At 44.2% G+C, this 17,806-nt stretch overlaps 1 protein-coding gene across 4 annotated transcripts in view; it reads right to left on the bottom strand.

Annotated features, from left to right (window-relative positions):
* Nucleotides 1–17,806, bottom strand: part of LOC141156682 (coagulation factor XIII B chain-like) — a 784,153-nt gene that overhangs the window by 531,078 nt on the left and 235,269 nt on the right. For all 4 annotated transcript variants that reach the window (XM_073642930.1, XM_073642929.1, XM_073642931.1 and 1 more), the window contains exon 4: nt 13,661–13,840. In XM_073642930.1, coding sequence (XP_073499031.1) covers nt 13,661–13,840 — 180 coding nt within the window. The remainder of the gene's footprint in view (nt 1–13,660; nt 13,841–17,806) is intronic.

The raw sequence follows: 17,806 nt of genomic DNA on the forward strand, positions 1-17,806 counted from the left end.
GCCTCCTGATGCTCTTCACTAAGTATCCCGTGGTCCCGAAGCATTTCCTTTGAAAAAATTAAGTGTCCAAACTACAGGTGGTGTAGCTTGCTTAACAGCCGGGATAATCCGCTGACTAGCAGACACTGCTACTAGGCACAAAGTATTTCCTGGGCTAGATGCAGTTAAAAATTTGTAAGTAGATACTCTCGTTGGATGCTGAGAAAGCATTCCATAGAGTCTCCTGGCACGCCATATATGATTCTCTTAAAAAGCTTGGGGTAGGGGTCTAGGGGACCCTTTTATAGCCAAAATCACGGCCCTGTATCACAATACGTCACCTAGGCTGAAGATAAATGGAACTGTAGCACCGAGGGCTCGGTTGCTACAGACGTATTGCACCTCACCCAGAGGTGTGATATCTCACTCTCAGATAAGGATGGAGTGTGGATCAGGACCCGACACCTGCATGCATTACACCACATTGCCGTGGGGCAGGGCGACCAATATGCCCCTGAGATGGGCACGACAGTCCCTGTCCCTGGCTGGAGTGGGGGGAGGGAACACTGAGGAAGGGGAACCCTGCAGTGCAGGAGCAGGGAGGAAGCAGTTCCTGGGTGCATTGAGAAGGGAGTATAAAAGGTGGGCACCATCTTAGTTCAGTGCAGAGAAGTCTGAGCAGAAGTGGCAGGGAGCAGGGGCTCTGCATGAGCTCTGCTCCGGAGGCGGGCCTAGTAACAGAGGCCCAGGCCTGCAAGAGGGAGAAGGAAGGAAGAGGAGCGGAGAAGGCTCCAGGAACGAGGAATGAAGGGATCCCAGGGGTGCGGACGGGCGAGTCGCCACCGCACGCCCGAATCCACCTGCGTGGAGGGGTCAGGCCAAAGGGGGAGACCGGTCCCCGAACTAGTGGAGGCAGGAAACGACCCTCAGCTAGAAACCGGAGGCTCTGACATTTTATGTGGCGCAGCCCCTTGCTCCACCCGCTAGGAAGGCACCACATAGGGTCAGGGAAACTGGCGCCAAGTTTACCAAGAGGAGGCCCGAGGCAGCCGGACAGAAGTGTTGGTAAGAAAGGCCAGACAAAGGACACACAAAGGGGGTCCTGTGAAGCGCTCCAAAGTTATCTGGGAGTTGTCTGAGCCCCTCACCTGGTGAGCACAGTACGACGTGGGCAGCCGTTACCTGCAGACGTGGTCTGGATAATAAGAACTGTGAGTAAAGGCCCTGAACTGCATCACTGACTCCGTGTCGTTACTGCTGCTGCCCTGCACCATCACCCCCATCCTCCGCATACACTGCCCTGAGGCTATACTCCTCCCGTGGGGAGTTATGCTACGCTCTGCTGCACCCACAACACCAGCCTTAGCGGTCTGCCCTGTAGCGGCGGTTCACTCTGACCGCAATCCACGGGTGGCGTAGTCGGACATTTAAACATCAAAACCACATAAATAGTTCCGCCACTGGTTTGACCGCCCTGAGCCACGGAACCGGATCGCCGCCACGAAGACTACAACCACCAGCATCCACCAAAAAGGGTCCGGCTCCGGGTGTCCCAAGGCCCAGGGGGTGCGTCAGAACATTTTCATCACCTTTCACAATCACCAATGGGACAAGGCAGGGATATCCTCTGTCCCCTCTCTTATACATCCTAGTGATGGAGCACCTGCTCTCATCAATTCGCCATAACCCCAATATTAGGTGGATTGAGGTGGGAGGCACTGAGTACAAGTGCTCTCTATTTGCTGATGATGTCCTAGTATATATCACTCAATCACATATATCCATCCCTGCTGTTATGGCTGAAATAGATCACTTTGTTACATGGTAAAATTTTAAAATCAACGCAGCAAAGTCTGAGGCCCTCAATGTCTCCCTCCCTAAATCCATATAGGATTCCATCCAGTCCAACTTTCCCTTTGCCTGGCCCTCACAGGGTATCAAATACTTAGGAATTCCTATTCATAGAGACCTCTCCCATCTATGTTATCTTAATTTTGGGCCCTTTATTGAACAATTCCATACAGACCACGGTTGGCAAGTTAGAACTGTAAGATTCACTACGTGAACCACTGGTGTTTTGTGGAAAAGCACATGTACACCGCGTTCCAAATTATTATGCAAAAAGTGTTTAGGAGTGATAAGGGAAGAATTTGTTTGTTTGTCAGTTAAACTCATTGATGGTGATGTGTGTCAGGGCTCTTTATATCACTGTAAGCAATTGCAGACACCTGTGCTAATTAGTTTGGCAGGTGTGTCCAATGAAAGGCAAGACTACTTAAGAAGGCTCTCTCACATTATTAAGCAGCCTACATTTTCTGCCAAAATGGGAAAGAAAAAGGATGTGTCGGCTGCTGAGAAGCAACAAATTGTGGAGTGTTTAGGTCAAGGCATGACTACAATCAACATTGTGCGATGATCAGGATGAAGTGTCTTGGCAATCAAGAAGTATGTAGCTGATTCACAGTACACACGTGTGCGTGCTGATAAGGGCAAATTGAGGACTCTTTCCTACAGGCAATTACGTCAGGTTGAAAGAGCAGCGGCAAAAAAGCCTTGTCATAGCAGCAGACAAGTTTTTGAAGCTGCTTGTGCCTCCAACGTCCCCCGAACAACAAGATGCAGGGTCCTTCAGAGGTTTGCAGCTGTGCATACGCCATCCTGTCGACCTCCTCTATCCACTTCATACAAGCAGAAACAGCTCCAGTGGGCCAAACATTACATGAAGACTGATTTCAAAACTGTTTTGTTCACGGATGAGTGCCGTGCAGCGCTCGATGGTCCAGATGAATGGAGTGGAGGATGGCTGGTTGATGGACACCCCACGCAAACACGGCTACAGCGCCAACAAGGAGGAGGTGGAGTAATGTTTTGGGCTGGAATCATGGGGAGAGAGATTGTCGGCCCCTTTAGGATCCCTGAAGGCGCTAAAGATGAACTCCATAATGTATGTGGATTTTCTCAAACAGCACTTCCTGCCATGGTTCAAGAAGAAGAACCGTGTATTTCACAGCAAGATCATTTTTCTGCATGATAATGCACCATCTCATGCTGCACATAAAACATCTGCATCTCTGGCTGATATGGGCATAAAAGGGGACAAACTTATGGTGTGACCCCCATGCTCCCCTGACCTCTACCCCATTCAGAACCTTTGGAGCATCATTAAAAGGAGTGTCTATGATGGCGGGAGGCAGTTCACATCTAAGCAACAGCTCTGGGAGGGTATTCTGTCCTCATGCAAAACAATTGAAGCAGAAACCATCCAAAACCTGACAAATTCAATGGACGAGAGAGTTCAGAAGCTCCTTTCGAACAAGGGGTCCTATGTGAAAATGTAACATCACCTAGAATAAAGTTTTGAGTTGAAAACTGTTTGATTTCAGTTTCTAACAACCTGCTAATGCTTATAATTTCAAAAATGACCATTTTTTTGGTCTTTATTAAAATGAAAAGGTTGATCGAAAAGTTTGGGGGATCTAAGAGTGTGGCAACCCAGTAGTCATGATTACTTTGAATTCTGACAATATGAGGGTCATGCTGCAGGTAGTGCAGCAAGAAGGCACTTATGTGTCTTGCGCATCTCGGAGCCCCAAAATTATTTTCCGGGCTAGATGCAGCTAAAAATTATTTTTAATTTTAAATCTGGTGAAGCTTATTATAGATGGCCTAATAGGATCAGTGCTGCACACTGCTACAAAGCCCAAATTATTTTCCAGTCAAGATACAGATAAACATGATTAGTAATTTGAAAGCTTAAAACGGTTGGTAGGGTGATTTTAACCAATCATCAAGCTTTTACTCTCCCCAGGATGACACAGGGGTAGAAAAGTCGTTTCGGATCCATGATTTGTTCATCTTTATGAACGTGAGTCTGTCTACATTATCAGTGGAGAGCCGCGTGCGCTTATCTGTCAGCACACCACCAGCAGCGCTGAACACACGTTCAGACAGAACGCTGGCTGCGGGGCATGACAAGATCTCCAAGGCGTAAGTGGCTAGCTCCGGCCATTTATCCAGATTGGAAGCCCAAAAAGAGCAAGGGTCCAGTGACACAGTCGTGGCTTCAATGTTTACTTGGAGATACTCCTGTACCATCGTCTCTAGGCGTTGACTATGTGTCAGACTTCTTGTCTCCTGTGGCCTTGCAAAGGATGGGCTAAAAAAAGTGGTGAAATGATTCCGCAAAATTGATGTTACCAGCAGATACTGTGGTTCTGTTACGGTTTGAGTGCTGAACACTTGACGGTCCCACGGTTGGCAAGTTGGAACTGTGAGATTCACTACGTGCACCACTGGTATTTTGTGGAAAAGCACATGTTAGATTCTGCAACAGTCTCTGCTGATACTCCTGCATGCGTGCATCCCTTTCTATGGCAGGAATAATTTCTGCAAATTTACTTTTGTACCGGGGATCTAACAGTGTGGCAACCCAGTAGTCAGGATTATTTCTAATTCTCACAATTCGAGGGTCATGTTGCAGGTAGTGCAGCAAGAAGGCACTCATGTGTGTTGCGCATCCAGGAGCACCAAGTCCCTGTTGTGTTGGTGGCGAGGTAACAATCATGCTTCCTTCCTCTGTCCTCTCCCCCCAACCTCGCACAACAGAAATGTGATCAAGGTCTCCCTCATCTGATGAGTCTTCCATCAGTTCGTCCTCCATTTCTTCCTGGGCTCCTGCACCTTCCTCACTAGTTTGGCTGCTACCATGCGCCCTGGTAAAATCATCTCCCCCACCCTCACATGCCTGCCGCCTTGGTGCTGCCGACCGTCTGGACCTTGCAGATGTTAGCCCTTCCGCATACAACTCCTCCTCCTCTACTTCCTCCACCTCCTCTTGTGCCACCACCTGACTCCAAATTCTGTTTAACATGTGCTCCAGCATGTAAATCACCGGAATAGTCATGCTGATAATGGCATCGTCAGCACTAAACATCTTCGTCGCCATTTCAAAACTGTGCAGAAGGGTGCATAGGTCCCTGATCTGAGACCACTCCTCCAGCGTGATTTGCCCCACCTCTGAATCTCGTTGGCCCAGGCTATACGTCAGAACGTATTGCACCAGGGCTTGTCGGTGCTGCCACAGTCGCTGCAACATGTGCAGAGTTGAATTCCACCGGGTAGGCACATCGCATTTTAGCCGGTGAAGTGGCAGGCCCAACGACTTCTGTAGAGATGTAAGTCGCTGAGCTGCGGGATGCGAACGGCGGAAGTGAGCACACAGCGACCGTGCCCTCTGCAGAAGGCCATCTAGTCTGGGATAGTGGGCTAAAAATTGCTGGACAACCAGGTTCAACACGTGAGCCATACAAGGCACGTGTGTGACATTGCCCCGGCGAAGGGCCGCACCCAGGTTTGCAGCATTGTCGCACACGGCCTTCCCTGGTTTCAGGTCCAGTGGAGACAACCATTCATGAAATTGGTTCTCCAGAGCTGACCACAACTCCTCAGCTGTGTGACTCACATTTCCCAGACATTTCAATGTAAAAACCGCCTGATGACGTTGAGCCCTACTGCCAGCATAGTAAGGAGGTGTGCAGGATCCCTTCTGCGCAGTTAGAAAGCTTGTGGCATGACCAGACAGGCTTTGGGTGCAGGTGGAAGACCGAGAGGAGGTTGAGGAGGCAGAAGCAGTGGAGGAACTTTGACATAAAGAGGATTGACGCACAACTCGTGGGGACGGCAAGACTTGGACAGCAGCCCCTTGTCCTGCTGTCACCATAGTTACCCAGTGCCCAGTCAGCGACATGTAACGCCCCTGTCCATGCCTACTCGTCCAAGTGTCTGTGGTGAAATGCACCCTATCACACACAGAGTTTCTCAAAGAAGCGGTGATGTTGTGTGCGACATGCTGGTGGAGCGCAGGCACACCTTTCTTTGAGAAGTAGTGCCGACTGGGCATCTGGTACTGGGGCACTGCGACGGACATAAGGTCTCGAAAATCCTCTGTGTCCACCAGGCGGAAAGGCAGCATTTCTGTAGCCAAGAGCTTGCAGATGGTGAAATTCAACCTCTTAGCTTTCTCATGGCTAGGAGGAAATGGTCTTTTACTTGTCCACATCTGAGGGACCGAGGGCTGGCTATTGTGCTTAGACGGGGTTGTTAAGGGTGTCCCCGGCAAACTGCCGGTCTGTGAGGAAGATGCAGGCGGACATGTTAGGTTGCCTTGATCCAAAGGTGGTGCTATCGATGTCGGACAGCGCTCAAGACCAGCTGGTGTTACCACCTCCAAAGAAAATGATGACCTGCCAATCACGCTGGCTGTTGCGGGTAAAGAGGTGGCAGGTCTGCGCCCCAAAACAGGTGTGACTGCTGTCCCCCCAGTCACAGAGGATGAAGAGGCCGCGGATGCACAAGATATGGCAGACGGTGGTTGGCCCGGCCGGCTAGACCGCATTGTAGCACACTGAGCTTCCCACTGCAACTTATGCTTCATGTCCATGTGCCGGTTCATGCATGAAGTACTCAAACTATGTATTTTTTGGCCTCTACTTAGCTTTTGCTGACAAATGTTACAGATAACACGAGTTGGGTCATCTTTATCGATCTGAAAAAATGCCCAGGCTATGCAAGGCTTAGCACCCATGCGACCTGAAGAGCCACCACGACTTGTGGTGAGAGGCAGAGTTGTGTTTGAGGATGCAGTTGTTGACGTGCTTCCAGTACTACGTCTCTGTCCAGGAAGGCGCAACCTGACCTCGTCGTCACTAGCATCTTCCTCCACCTCCTCTGCTGACCTCATCTCTTGGCTGACTGTGGGTTGACAGTAAGTGGGATCTCCGACCTCATCATCATCACCCTGTGCGTTATCACACCCGTCGTCCTCAGAGCCAACCTGTTCCTGCCCTGACAAAAAACTAAAGTTGTCGCTCCAATCAGGTATTTGAGTCTTATCATCGTCTTCCTCATTGTCTCCACCAACAGGAGTTACAGTTTGGGAATGAGGGTCTACATTATGGTCAGAACCTTCTGCGTCTGGTCCTGGATCCGACTCATAAAGATTCTGGGCATCAGTGCAGATCATTTCCTCGTCTGGATTCACAGAAGCGCTGGAGTCGACCTCTGATTCCCAGGCTATAGTATGAGTAAACAGCTCTGCAGACTCAACCATCTGTTCTACCTCATACTCAGACGGGCAGCTGGAGATTTGGGAGCTGTGAGGAAGCAAGTGCGATTTGGGTGACACCTTTGAGGACTGGAGTATTTGTGATGTTGAAGTTGATGTGGAGGAGAGCCCACTTAAAGGAGCACTTGATATCCGTTGAAGCACCTGCTGTTTTTGTGCCTCATCTGGAATTTGTAGCGATTGGCGTGGCCGTAAGAAAGGGATCTTATCACATTGTCCGCTAAAAGAAGTAGACATTTTAGTTTGGCTGGAAGATGGTCTTTCTTCTGCACCTACCCCACGGACACAACCTTTTTTCCCCTTCCCAACACGCCTATTCCCCTTTCCACCAGCAGCAGGCCTTTTTCCACTCATTTTGGTGGTTAACTAATTCACAACTCTGGAGTTGTTTGCACAAAAAAACAATGGATGGTAACCGAGCAGAGCTGAGTGGCCAAACTGTGGTATTAGGCCAAATCTATTGGCTGGGTTAGATGCAGAAAAAAATTATTTTTAATTTGCAACCTGATGGAGGTCAGTATAGATGGACTAATAGACCAAGTCCCACACACTGCTAGAAGCCCAAATATTTTTTCAGAGCTAGATGCAGAAAAAAATTATTTTTAATTTGCAACCTGATGGAGGTCAGTATAGATGGACTAATAGACCAAGTCCCACACACCGCTAGAAGCCCAAATATTTTTTCAGAGCTAGATGCAGAAAAAAATTATATTCAATTTGCAACCTGCTGGACGTCAGTATAGAAGGACTAATAGAACAAGTCCCACACACTGCTAGAAGCCCAAATATTTTTTCAGAGCTAAATGAAGAAAAAAATTATTTTTAATTTGCAACCTGATGGAGGTCAGTATAGATGGACTAATAGACCAAGTCCCACACACTGCTAGAAGCCCAAATATTTTTTCAGAGCTAGATGCAGAAAAAAATTATTTTTAATTTGCAACCTGATGGAGGTCAGTATAGATGGACTAATAGACCAAGTCCCACACACCGCTAGAAGCCCAAATATTTTTTCAGAGCTAGATGCAGAAAAAAAATATTTTTAATTTGCAACCTGATGGAGGTCAGTATAGATGGACTAATAGAACAAGTCCCACACGCTGCTAGAAGCCCAAATATTTTTTCAGAGCTAAATGAAGAAAAAAATTATTTTTAATTTGCAACCTGATGGAGGTCAGTATAGATGGACTAATAGACCAAGTCCCACACACTGCTAGAAGCCCAAATATTTTTTCAGAGCTAGATGCAGAAAAAAATTATTTTTAATTTGCAACCTGATGGAGGTCAGTATAGATGGACTAATAGACAAAGTCCCACACACTGCTAGAAGCCCAAATATTTTTTCAGAGCTAGATGCAGAAAAAAAATATTTTTAATTTGCAACCTGATGGAGGTCAGTATAGATGGACTAATAGAACAAGTCCCACACGCTGCTAGAAGCCCAAATATTTTTTCAGAGATAAATGAAGAAAAAAATTATTTTTAATTTGCAACCTGATGGAGGTCAGTATAGATGGACTAATAGACCAAGTCCCACACACTGCTAGAAGCCCAAATATTTTTTCAGAGCTAGATGCAGAAAAAAATTATATTCAGTTTGCAACCTGATGGAGGTCAGTATAGATGGACTAATAGAATGATGCTATGCCCAAAAGATTTTACTTCACTAGGTGCAGTAAAAAAATTGGTATTCTATACACAGGTGGTATATCTTGCAACACAGATAGGCTACTCCACTGACTAACACACTCTGCAATAGGCCAAAAAGGATTAGCTTTGCTAGATTCAGCCAAATGCTGTGAAAAAAACTTGCACAGCACTGGCACAGACCTGCCTGGCAAAAACTGATAGGAACTGATGTAACCTAGTCCTGAAAAGGACTCCAATTACAATTAGTCTTTACTCCCACAATCTATCTATTTAAGAGCACAGACCTGCCTGATAAAAGTCGTAGGAAATGCTGTAACCTAGTCCTTAAAAGGACTGCAATCACAACTATTCCCTACTCCCAAGCTATCTGTATATTTGTGCGAAAATTGGCTTGAAATTAACAAGGTATAGCGCACACAGCAACAGCGGTGCCGTCTAACACGCAGCTGCAGCAGTGAGAAAATGGTGGCGACGGGGAAAATGGCTTGGTCTTATAGGGCAAGGACATGTGACATACACTGCCAATCACACATGCCCTTGCTTGTGTGAAAAAAAGCACTTCGCTCCGTGTGTGCGCTGCTGATAGGCTGACAGATTGCACCTCCCCACTGCAAATGCGGGAAAGAGAAAAAAAAATGGAGATCTTCATTGTTCCTGCAGAGATCCATCCCCTGCCCCTCCCCCCGCCCCGCTGTACACTCAAACTGCGTATTAACATTAATTTTCATCATTACTGAGAAAAAATCCAGTTATGATTTTGGTGCACGAACAGTTATCGAACATAACCTCGAACAGCCGAATTTTTCTCAAATTGTTCGTGTTCGCCGACCGGCTCGAACACCGCCCAAAACAGCTCGAATTTGAGATTGGCGAACAGTTCGAGTAGAACAACGCTCATCTCTAGTCTTGATCAAATCAGGGAGTCGATCGATCGGAGAAAAGAGCACACAGCCATTGTCAGTGTAGGGGCTTGTCTGTTCTCAGATGCCCAGTCACAAGTCTTTATTACAACCACAGAGATAAGGAAAAGGGGATTGCTTTACAGGCTTTACATTACCTCACTGAGATACTATGTAAGTTGGGAATAACAAGGTCATAAATCATGGAAACTGTTAAGTTTCTTGAAAACTGGTCAACCCAGCTTTCCTATGCCTTCTATAACAAAGAAACTTAATACACAGACACCTCTATATAAGATAGGTCTTGTGTTATTGTTTTTATGACAAACACTTATAAAGCTAATACTAAAATACAAAATTTTCAAATATATATAGGTATATTTAATTGTCTAAAATAATAATCAAAGCAAAGTATAAATATATACCATAACAAAGTTATCACCCGAGAGGGTGATCATTGGAATCTGACCACTGGAAATCGCATCGATTGGAAGAATGGGTAACTTTTATCCCCATTTTAAGATGGAACAGTAGGTCGTATGTCTGACTGCAGCTCCATTCATCTTCTTTTACCCATCCTGGACCCATTTGGTAATAATGTCCCCCATCCTGTAATAATGTCCTCCATCCTGGGCTTCTTCCTGTAAAAATGTTAATAATGCCTCCCATCCTGGCCTCTTTATTTAATAATGGTCCCATCTGGGGCTCCTTTATTACAGGATGGGGGGCATTATTGAATAATGCATGCTGTTCTGGGACACTTCCTGTAGAAATGACATCTGTCCTGGCACCTTTCTGTAATAATGTCCTCCATACTTGTCCCTTTCTATAATAATGTCCTTATTCTGGACCCCTATGTCCCTCATCCTGGGTCCCTATGACCCCCATTCTGCCACATCCACAGAAAAAAAATATTTTTACCTTCTTGCAGTCCTACGGCAAGCAGTGTCCTCTTGCTGCTTCACATCCGGCGTGGTTATTAAGATGTCCGCTGGCCTTTCAGGGGCCTGCAGCTGACGTCACTACCCAACAGGGCTGCTGATGTCAGCTGCCAGCCTCTGATAGGCCGGTGGCCATTTTAACTATTGCGGTGCATTAAGCTGTTGGATTTCTGCACCACCATACAATTCAACTTAATGTGTGTCTCAGTAGAATCCAGCTCTGTTACCCTCTACGTCCTGCTCAGAAGCACGCAGAGTCAGTCTGACCCTTTATACTAGGGTGCACAAAAAGGTGAAGGATTTAATTTTTTCTCAAAACAAATTCAATATAATATCACAACAAAGCAGCAAGATTGTAATCTTATGACACACATCTCATGATATGTTGAGCTGAAAGAAAAGGTAAAGAAGGACACATCTGTAGATCTAATTTAGTTATATAATTTCATAGTTTTTAAGGTTAAGGGTAGACATAAATCCATCGGGTTCAACCTTTACATAGACATAGATGAATAGATATCAACATTAGTCTGAATTTGGCTGGAGCCTAGAAGATTAAGGGGCTGATACATGAAGACTGGCATTGTGCATGCAAGTCATAATGAAGAGTACAGTAAAAAATAACCAAAAACTTGTTGAGGACACATAAAGGGTTTTTCTCAAGTTAACCAATGGCTTTGATTAGTTAGACAGCATACATAAATAAAGAGGTATGCAAATGACTTGCTTTTTCTATCTGCTACTAAAGTGCTCCCCTTTTAACCCCTTCACACTGAGGCCAATTTCTGTTTTTTCATTATTGTTTATTCCTCCCCTTATTTTTCTGTCCAAATAACCTTATGAGGGCTTGTTTTTTGGAAAGCGTGAAAAAATTCCAAGTATGTTGAAATATTGAAAAAAAGTGCAATTCCACAGTTTGTTTTATTTTTTTATTTACCATGTTCACTATATAGTAAAACTGACCAGAAAATATGATTCTCCAGGTCAGTATGATTAAGCAGAAACGAAGTATGAATAATTTTTTTGAATTTAAGTGGCAAAAAAACATACAGAAATTTGGAAAAAAAATAAAAAATTTTGCTTTTGTCACCATTTTCCGAGACCCATAATGCATTTAATTTACAGGATATGGGGCTGTGTGATGGCTTATTTTTTGCACCCTGAGCTGATGTTTTTAACTGGTATAATTTTGGGGTAGATACGATGTTGTGATTGCCTCTTATTGCATTTTATTGTGTTCTTCATTCAGATTAATTTATTTTATATTTTGATAGATTTGACTTTTTTTCACTTTTTAATGTATTTGTTAGTCTCCTTGGGGGATTTGAACTTGCGATCATTTCAATGTTTCCCCAAATTCTAGTCCTCACAGTCCCCAACAGGTCACATTCTTAGGATTTCCTTACTATTGCACAGGTGATGGAAGTATAATCAAGGTATCGGTAATTCTCTCACCTCTACAATACTATGGAAATCCTGAAAGCATTACCTGTGGTGGCCCGTGATGACTTGAGGTTGAGATACATTGAATTATCCCATCTCCTCTACTATACATAGCAGTGCATTAGCTCCGCTATATAGAGTGAAAATCACGATCTCCTATGATCACCAGCTACAGGCTTGCATTCACAGGAGAGTCATCATGTCAAGCAAGGAGGTCTTCAGCTAGAACTATATTGTTTTGGTCACAGTAATATTGCAGTAAAAGGGGATGAAAACATTGGATCTCCCTCAAAATGGTACTAGTAAGGCTATGTGCACTCTTTGCTGATTTGGTGCATTTTATTCACTTTTTTCTGCTCGCCAATGTAACAAAACCTGAAGTAAAACCGGATACCATTAAAGTGAATGCGAAACCTCAAGTGTCATGCACACCTTGCGTATTTTTGACTTGCAGACGTGCTGTAAAAAATAATCTGCAGTATGTCAATTCTCTGTGCATTTTTGCCTGAAATTTCCACCCATTGAATGCACTGAAAAAATGCAAGCAAATAACGCTGCGAAAACACGGCAAAATCACAGAAAAAGTGCAATGTTTTTGAGGCTGCGTTCTCCTGTCAATAGATGCAGAAACGTTGCAGAAATTTCTGCAGTCAAATACTCAATGTGTGCACTAACCCTATAAACGTCAGCTCAGGGCGCAAAAAGTAAGCCCTCACACAGCCCCACATCCTGAAAATTGGAAATGTTACAGCTCTCAGAAAATGGTGATACAAGCAAAAAATGTTTTGGGTTTTTTTTGTTTTTTTTTACAAATTTCCAAATTTTTTTTCACCACTTAAATAAATAAAACACGATACAGGTTCAGTTTCTGCGCACTCGTACTTACCTGGAGAATCATATTGCCAGGTCAGTTTTACGGGAAAATGAACATGATGAATAAAAAACAATTGTGAATTTGGATTTTTTTTTCTAACTTCAACGCATTTGGAATTATTTTTCCCCGCTTTCCAGTGCATTACACGATAAAATGAATGGTTTAATTTAAAAGTACAACTCTTCCCGCAAAAAAAAGTCCTCATACTTCTATGTGGTTTGAAAAATAAATGTGTTATGGCTCTTGGAAGATAGTGAGGAAAAAACGAAAAAGTGGAAAATAGCTCTGTTATGAAGGGCTTTAGCTTTGGTACATCTGCATAGAATATAGAACAAGTATCTGGCATTTAAAATACTTTGAATATTTAGCATAGTATTAAAATTTCATTTAATTTCTGTGGAAAATGAAAGCTGTATAGTTTTCCATTGCACTTTCATACCAACTGATAAGTGTTACATTGCCCTATATTATTCTGTATTGATCACTTTTGGATGGAGGCTTTCTAGTCCTTGTCTGACTGATAGTTTACAGTGTTTGAATGATCGACATCTCACGTGTATGGCTGCCATTAGGCAGAACTGACTGTAAATGGATACTTGTACAATTAATGATTTAATAAAGAAAGTGTCATGGAAAACTGTACAACTTTTCATTCTACAGTGAAGCTTTATTGTTTTACACCAAAATATCCATTTATGTTAAAAATTATCTTTTATTTTCAAGACCGTTATCAAACTGGACCCATTCTTACGTAAGCATTTTGGTTCAGAATTCCATCCAAACTTAGTACAACTTGTTGTTCCCCAGTAACCTTTCTGTGGTGACAGATAATTTGTATTACACCGATAATTTATAGTAGTTCCAGGATTCCTTGGAAAATAGTAATTGTAAAGCTCTCCATTTTTAATGTCAGGTCTGTCACATTTTTTAACTGCAGAAATAAGAAAACAGAGACTATTAGTTATAAGGATGAAGAAGGTCTGAAAACATCTGCTATCAACTAATAAAATCTACCAGTAACTCCAGGGAGGAAATGGAAATAGCTGACAGAGCAAAGAAAATGTTATCCTGATTGATCATCAAAGATACTTGCAATACTTCATACCCTTTTTGGATAAGAACTGTTAAAGGATGGGAAGAAATGTTTATTTATCAATAACATTTTAGGGGTTTAAACGTTTTTTAAACCCCTTAATGGCCAAAGATATGCCTTTTTACTGACCTGAGGTATAAGAGAATAATGCACCCTTATAGTCAGAAAATATGCTGGGTTGTCAGTTGTACACGTATAGCTGACACATTGCTGCATCTGCCACAATTGGTGGTTGCAAAAATAATGGTCCTTTAACCTCCTGTATGCTGCTCTAAGTAGAAAAGATTGCATATAGATGGTTTACAGAGGGAAGGGTTTCCCTTTATAACCTCATTGGCAATCTGCAATCACAATTTTATGGTCCTGATATTTCTAACGGCAACCTAAGGCCAAGTAATGACCAAACTGTCTGTCAGCTATGGTGGCCTGTTATACTGTTAGAAACATTTTAGAGTAAAAAACTGTGAAGCACTTAAAGGTTAAAAAATATTCTCACACCAGTTTTGAATACTTTGAGGGGTGCTGGTTTTAAATAAGTATCACTTTTGTTTTGTTTTTCCAATATATAGACCCCTACAAGTGTCTTCAATATTGAATAGGTTGCTAAAAACGTTTTGTAAATTATTTTGAAAAAAATGAAAAATTGTTGTTAAACTTTTAGCCCTTCTAATATCCTACCAAAATAAAAGGATATTTAAAAAAGGATTCTGTCGTAATGTAGACATGGAAAATGTTCTTCATTTACTGGCGTTGTCCGCTATGACCATCTTGTTTAAAGCGCACCTGTCAGCAGGATTGTGCTCAGTAAACTACATACACTGTCAGGTGGGTGACATTACACTGATTAATATGCTACCTTGGTTAGTGAAATCCGTTCTGTGGTTCTTGTGTAATCTTTACTTTCAGTTTGGAGATAATGATATGCTTGTGCTCCCCTGTGAGGGGCGCACTATCTGATGCTCTGCTTACATACTCATCTGTATACTCTTATGGCAGCTCACTGATCGTTCACTGACCTGCCTCCTATTTTACATAATGCATCCATTAGTGCAGGGCTAGGTAAAAGAGGAGGCAGGTCAGTGAAGGCACAGTGAGCTGTCATAAGAGCATACAGATGAATATGTAAGCAGAGCACCAGATAGAGCCCACCCCACAGGCCGCCCTGGAGCACGAGCATATCATTATCTCCAAACTGAAAGTAAAGATTACACAAGAACCACAGGATGGATTTCACCAACAAATATATAATTTTAATCAGAGTAAAGGCACCCACCTGACTGTGTATGTAGTCTGTGTATGTAACTGAAAATTGCAAATTTTTTAAAATGTTTGTTTGTAAAGATTTTCATAATTAAATGCAAAACATATTAACATAAACTTACCACTAAAATAAAGTGTAATATGTCACCAAAAAAATCTCAGAATTACTGGACTATGTTATAACATTCCGGAAAGATTACCACATAAGTGATATGTGTCAGTAAAACTTCAGGGATATCAATCTGTCTATTTAGGAAGCATTTTGATTCTTTTGATTGCTTTGGTACAAAATAAAGTGAAAACAGGAGGCAACAAGCCAACCTCTAAAGGAAATGGTTTGGCAGGTGGTGGCCACAGACAATTACTCTACTCTCTCTTTAACCTCGGGAATCACTCTTGTCTAGTTTCATATTATGTTAGTGCCCACATTACAACTAGTGATGAGCGAATACGTTCGAAATCCAATCTCAAAAGTTAAATCCGGCACAAATGTGGCACACTCAGATTTGTGATCAGAAAGGCGAGCATTTTTACTTAAATTCGGGAAAATTGGCACCGTTCGGCGAATAAGTGCGGGAACATGACTGCGGGACAACTACAGCGTTTTTAACAGTTTGGCTAGCATAGTGCTTGTGTATGATGATCGGGGGAACGTGTTAGAACAGTGGAGGGCCTGGGGAGAGCTCAGAAGAGGTCAGAGCAGCAGCGCGCTTGTAATCCTTTTTTTCCTTGTACCTTTAAGTGAGTTAAGCGCGGCTAGACAATCAGAGCTCAGGAAGAATCCACACTGTCCAGACACAAGGAATTCTGCCATTGGCTGCTGAAATCACATGTCCTCTCTATATAAAGAGCGGCCATATTCCCTTAGCTCCATTTTATGCATGTCACTGGCGGTGACAGATGCTGCTGCTCAGCAGGGCTGGCGTCAGCACCCGGCGCACCTGGGCAAGTGCCGGGGCCCTGAGCAGGCGGGGGGGCCCACTCATGGTGGGGCACCCTGTCAGGCTATGGGCGGAGGAGAGCAGTGCCAGCTCCCGCCCTTCCCCCCCGCTTGACAGGGCCCCGGCAGCCGGATACTTGCCTCTCCCCGTGCCTCCGCAGATCTGCTGTCTTCCTGCTGTGCGCTCCCTGTGATGTCTCAGGTCAGAGGGTGCGGTGACGTCTTTCCACCGCGACCTCCCCTGAGCCGTCACAGGCAGTGCAGAGTGGGAAGACACCGGCAACGCTGGAGTCCGGACCTGAGCAGAGGCAGCAGGTGAGGAGGAGTGAGGTGAGTATTTTTTTTTTTTAATGTATGGAGGCATGAGGCATTATATGGGGGGTGACATCCTGCATGGGGCATTATATGGGGGGGTGACATCCTGCATGGGGCATTATATAGAGTTGTGGACAGCTGTCCAGGCTGAGTTTGACCAATGGCTGTCTCCGCTGAACATAGAGCCAGGTAAGGCCATGTGCGATACCAGTGCAAATCTGGTGGCGGCCCTAGGCCGAGGCAAACTCATACACGTGCCTTGCATGGCTGACATCCTCAACCTGGTGGTACAGTGATTTCTCTGCCACTATCCCAGCCTGGATGAGCTGCTTCAGAAAGCACGGAAGCTGTGTTTGGACCTCTCATGTCATCGATACATAGGTCTTTGTCCATGCCAGTTAGTAGGTTAATATGCATTGTGCCAACACAGTGGAATTCCACTCTGCATATATTGTAGCAACTGTGGCAGCAGCAATGAGCCCTGATGCAGTATATGATGTCGCATAGCCTGGGCCAACGCAGTAGGGACGTGGGGCATATCACGTTTACAAAGTTGGGACAGATTAAGGACCTCTGCACCCTTCTGAACAGTTTTGAAATGGCTACTAAAATGGTTAGCACTGACGATGCCAACATCAGCATCACTATTCCCGTCATCTACATGCTGGAGCAGACTTTGAATAGCCGGCTGCAGGAGGTGGTTGTCCCAGAAGAAGAGGAGGATGTGGAATGAATAAGAATGTCTCAAAGTTCCAGACTGTCGTCACACAGGCTGATGCAAAGTGACGGTGGATTACTGCGATCAAAGGGGGTTGGTGATACCAGACAAACTGTTAGTGAAGGTTCAAGAGCCGAGGAACAAATGGAGGAGGAAGAGGTGATGGGCGAGCAACAGTCAGAAGATGAAGAGGATAATCATCCCATCTCTGTTCATGGATGGTGGGAGGGGACAGAGGACTAGAGATGAGCGGTGTTCGACTAGAACTGTTTGCCAATCTCAAATTCAAGCTGCTTTGGGTGGTGTTCGAGTCGTTCGACGAATGCGAACGATTTGCAAAAAATTCGGCTGTTCGAAGTTATGTTCGATAACTGTTCGTGCACCAAAAGAGTAACTGGATTTTTTCACATCATGCAGGGATTGTCTGCCACTCACTGTAATGTCACAGCCATGTTGGTTGTGGCATTACAGTGTTTGCCCAAAAAGATGGGAACCGTGCTCACAGTGAAACATGAAAAGCCGGCAATTCAGCAGTGGCATACACCGGTACCAGACAATTTAGAACAGAAAG

This window comes from Phyllobates terribilis, unplaced genomic scaffold, assembly GCF_046119375.1.
Source record: "Phyllobates terribilis strain yellow unplaced genomic scaffold, ASM4611937v1 Scaffold_8__6_contigs__length_399053987, whole genome shotgun sequence".
Classification (NCBI taxonomy): domain Eukaryota; kingdom Metazoa; phylum Chordata; class Amphibia; order Anura; family Dendrobatidae; genus Phyllobates; species Phyllobates terribilis.